At 71.6% G+C, this 3,909-nt stretch overlaps 1 protein-coding gene across 2 annotated transcripts; it reads right to left on the bottom strand.

The window, feature by feature from the left end:
- Nucleotides 1–305: 305 nt before the first annotated feature.
- MCRS1 (microspherule protein 1) lies at nucleotides 306–3,570 on the bottom strand. Of its 2 annotated transcripts, none has more exons than XM_080570986.1 (14): nucleotides 3,445–3,570; nucleotides 2,950–3,079; nucleotides 2,714–2,852; nucleotides 2,479–2,637; nucleotides 2,274–2,383; nucleotides 2,063–2,171; nucleotides 1,810–1,948; nucleotides 1,621–1,696; nucleotides 1,493–1,521; nucleotides 1,235–1,327; nucleotides 1,006–1,088; nucleotides 822–909; nucleotides 611–738; nucleotides 306–519 (listed from the first exon to the last, which is right to left on the bottom strand). In XM_080570986.1, the coding sequence occupies exons 2-14, from the start codon at nucleotides 3,057–3,059 to the stop codon at nucleotides 433–435; spliced, it is 1,350 nt and encodes a 449-aa protein (XP_080427112.1). In that variant the 5' UTR covers nucleotides 3,060–3,079; nucleotides 3,445–3,570; the 3' UTR covers nucleotides 306–432. The 2 variants fall into 2 exon arrangements, with proteins under 2 accessions (XP_080427112.1, XP_080427113.1); XM_080570987.1 differs by having other exon boundaries at nucleotides 2,072–2,171.
- Nucleotides 3,571–3,909: the final 339 nt, after the last annotated feature.

Here is a 3,909-nt window from a genome sequence, read left to right as displayed (position 1 = left end):
CGCCGCTGTCCGTGCCGTGCTAGCCAGGACCGGCCCCCCCCCGCCCCCCTCCCTCTCCATTTTTGCAGACCCAAACCGGTCCCACCTTGCGGGGGGGCCAACGGGGAGGGGTAAAAATAACCGAGGCCTGGGAGGGGCTGGGCCTGGAGCTGGTGCTGTGAGGGGGGAGCCCGGTGCTGGGGGAGCCCCGGCTTCAAGAGGAGGGGCGGGCCTGTAACGGGACCCCCGGTGGGCCCCCACCCGGGCAGAGCCCCCCCTCTGCCCTCGTCAATAAAGGAGCGACAGCAAAACCACAGCCCGGGAGCTCAGGGGTGGAGTAAAACACTTTATTCCCAGCAGCCTCCAACCCCGCGGGAGAGGCCGGTGGGACCTCCCCATCGCGCTGTGTGGGGCTGGGGGGGGGCCCACACAGAGCAGCCCCCACCCCCCCCGTCACTGCTGGGCCAGCTTGGCCGCCTCCGCCTTGATGAGCGCGATCAGGTCCTGGTTGATGAGGAAGACGAAGCGGAGGCTGGCGATCTGCAGGGAGGAGGCAGGGGGTGAGCGGGACTGGACCCCTGAGCCCCCCCTGAGCCCCCTCCGGGACCCCTGAGCCCCCCCCCCAGCTCACCTCCACCACCGAGTTGTTGTTGAGCTTCCACTTGTTGCCGCCAAGCACGGGCCGCCCGTCGATGTAGATGGGGCGCCGGCCCTCGTTGGCGATGAAGAAATCCCCGTTGTTCTTCAGTTTGATGACACCTGGAGGGGGGGCAGCAGGGCGTGAGGGGGGAGCACAGCCAGAGACACCCCCCCCCGAAACAGCCCAGCCCCCCCGTTCCCACCTTGCTTGCGGGAGATCTTCCAGGCTGGGCCCTCCAGCGCTAGGTCCACGTCGATCTGGTTGTCCTTGGTGGCTCTGCCCAGCGTGATCTGGGGAGAGGGGAGCGTCAGGAGGCTGGGGGGGGCTCCGGGGGGGGCCGGGGGGGCTCCGTCTGGGGGGGGGGGTGGGCTCAGCCCCGCACTCACCTCCCGGGAGCGCATGAGGTACCGCACCATCCGGCCCCGCAGCACGGCCAGCGTCTGGCTGTCGAAGTCTGGGGAGCTCATGCCTGCGGGGAGGAGGGCGAGATGGGGGGGGGCAGCAGGCGGAGGGAAGGACGGACGGACAGACGGAGGGACAGACAGACTGATGGACAGACAGACGGACGGACAGACAGACGGACAGACGGACAGACCAGCTGCCCCCAGCTCTCACCCGTGATGCTGTCCACCAGCACCTGCCACTTGTGCAGCTCCTGCTCCAGCTGCCGGATCTCCCGCTTCTGGCGCCGGTCGGCCACGGTCAGCTCTGGGGGGAGAGGGAGAAGGGAGGTGGGTGGGGGGCACCTGACCCCAACCAACCCCCCCCCCAGATCCCTCCCTGTTGATTTGGGCCCCCCCAGGCCCCCCCCCCCCCCCCGCTGATTTGGACCACCCAGACCTGGCAGCGTGGCCAGGAGCGGGCTGCACTCACCGTGCTCCAGCACCTCATCCCGCACATCCCTGCAGAAGAGAAGAGGCAGGATCAGACAGGCCCCCCCCCGGCACCCTTGCACACCCCCAGCACCCCCCTCAGCCCCCCAGGGCCCCCCCAAACCTCACTTCAGCTTGCTGTCATCCAGCATGTCCTCGGCGTCCGAGAAGTTGAGCACTTGGTCCCCCTTGGGCAGCGGCTGTACTGGAAGGTGCAGGAGGGGAGGGAGTGAGGGGGGCAAAAGTAGAGAGGGTTTTTTTTTTGGGGGGGGGGCATGGGAGGGGACACACGGGGCACGGGGGGGACGCGGGGCTCACCGGTCTGGTCGTCCAGCAGGTAGTACTGCTTCATGAGCTGCCAGTGCAGCTGCAGGGCCTTGGCCGTCCGCGAGGGGTAGAAGACGTCGGGGTGCTTGTGGAGGAGCTCCTGGAAGGTGTCGAGCGTAGGCTGGCTGCTCTGCGGGGGGGGACAAGGGACGCGTGGCACCAAGGACGCCCCTCGGGAGGAGGGAGACACCCGCCTGGAGCCCCCCCAAGCCCACATGAAACTCCCCGCCCTGCCGTCTCTTACCGATCCCACCTTGTTCAGCAGCTGCTCCTCGGCTTTGCTGAAGAGCACCTTGCTCTGGATGGCGGCGATGGCCTCGGGGTGCAGCTGCCGCATGGCCTGGCAAGCCAGCCTGCGGGGGGGGGGGGGGTGGCGCGGAGTGAGAGCCCCTGCGTCCCCCGCTGCCCCCCCCCGAGGGGTGGCGCTGCCCCCCCAGGCCCGGCCCCGTGCTCACTTGGAGATGATGGGGTCGTAGAGCAGCGCGTACCAGCGCTCCTGGATCTCCCGCAGGTTGAAGCGGCAGCTGAACTTCACGCCCAAGTGCACCGAGGTGAGGTCGTTGGTCTGGGAAAGCCCCCAGGTGAGGGCACGGCTCTGCCGGGGGCTGCAAACTGCAGACCCCCCCCCGCCAGGACCCCAGGGAGAGCCGGGGCCGTTACCTGCAGCACAGCGTTGATGAGCAGAAGGTCATCGGCAGGTTTCCAGCGGCCCAGGTCCTTCGTCACCTGCAGGGGCTGCTTGCTCTTCTTCATCCGCTTGGCGAGGCCGGGGGTCGGGACGGGGCTGGGCGCAACGGGGGTGGACACGGACTTGGAGACCTGGGCGGGCAGCGAGGGGCGTTGGGGTCTCCCCGCGTGTCCCAGGCGCCCCGCAACGCCCCCGCTGCCTCCTCACCTTCTTCTTCTCGCTGGAAGAGGGCTCGCTGCCCGAGCAGCGCCCCGGCTCCACGCCGCCGGCGCCCTTGGCCCGGCTGGAGGACTTGGCCAGGCTGCTCTCTACCAGCTCATCGTCGAACTTCTTCCGCTTGATGAACCTGGCGGGCAGGAGGCGGCTCTGGCCCCGCCGCCCCCTCCCCTGCCCGGGGCCGGGCCCGGTCCCGCACTCCCCCCCCCCGACCCCCGGTACCGTACCGTGAGGAGCTGCGGCGCTTCGGGATGGCGCCCGAGGCCTGGGCCAAGCCCCGCTTCTGCCCCGCCAGCGACTCCTCGTCCTCGGAGCGGCTCGCCGCGCCCGACGCCATCAGGTCAGGGGACAGCACCTCTGGGGGGGGGGGGCAGGGGACGACGGTCCGTGAATGTCCCCGGGAACCGGACCGGGAGGGGACTGGGGGGGAACCGGGGAGGTCCCGGGGCGGGGGCTCGGACGGGCTCTGACCCGTTATGGGGGCCGGGGGGCACACGGGAGGTCCGGGGGGAGGGGGGGTCCTGGGAGGGACCGGAGGGGGGCGGGGGGACCGGGGAGGTCCCGGGGGGGGGGACCGGAGGGAACCGGGGGGGACCGGAGGATCCTGGGGAGGGGCCAGGCGGGGTCCCGGGGGGTTCCCGAGGGGATGAGGGGGGCGCGAGGAGCGCGGGGGGACGCCCGTGGGGACCCCCGTGGGGCCGCGCCCCCCGCCCCGCTCTCACCATCGCCGGGAGCGGCGGCGGCTCCGCGACGCCCTCGGCCTGGGCGCCTCCATGGACGGGCCGCTTCCGGGTGGCGGCGGAAGCGGTTCTGACGTCCGCCAAAAGGCAGCGCGTGTTGTTAGCCCCGGCGCCATCTTGGGCCAGGGCGCCGCCATCTTGGTTGAGGGCAGGGCCGCGCCCTCCTTTTTCCGAAGCGCTGTAGTCGATGGGGCCAACCGGGGCCGGGGACAGGGCCGGGCCCCCGGTGTCCCCACGAACAGGGCCACGGCAGCGCAGGCCCCCGTCCCGGCCATGGAAACGGCCGCACCCATCATGGCCGCTCCCAGAGACCGCCGCCACACCCATCATGGCGGCACCCACCGGGGCCGCTCCCCCGCCCCACCCATCATGGCCGCTCCCAGCGGCCGCGGCCGCCCCCATCATGGCGGCGCCGCCCCCTCCCGCAGCTCGGCCGCCACCGGCGCT

The sequence above is a fragment of the Anser brachyrhynchus genome, assembly GCF_964034855.1.
Source record: "Anser brachyrhynchus genome assembly, chromosome: 29".
NCBI lineage: Eukaryota > Metazoa > Chordata > Aves > Anseriformes > Anatidae > Anser > Anser brachyrhynchus.
Note: the sequence above shows the minus strand (reverse complement) of the source record. Positions and strands in the feature narration are given on the sequence as shown.

Coding starts and splice junctions, on each gene's coding strand:
- MCRS1 (XM_080570986.1), bottom strand. CDS start 3,059: ATGGCGTCGGGCGCGGCGAGCCGCTCCGAGGACGAGGAGTCGCTGGCG. Junction 2,853..2,949: donor AAGCGCCGCAGCTCCTCACG/GTACGGTACCGG, acceptor CCTGCCCGCCAG/GTTCATCAAGCGGAAGAAGT. Junction 1,697..1,809: donor CCTGCTGGACGACCAGACCG/GTGAGCCCCGCG, acceptor TGCACCTTCCAG/TACAGCCGCTGCCCAAGGGG.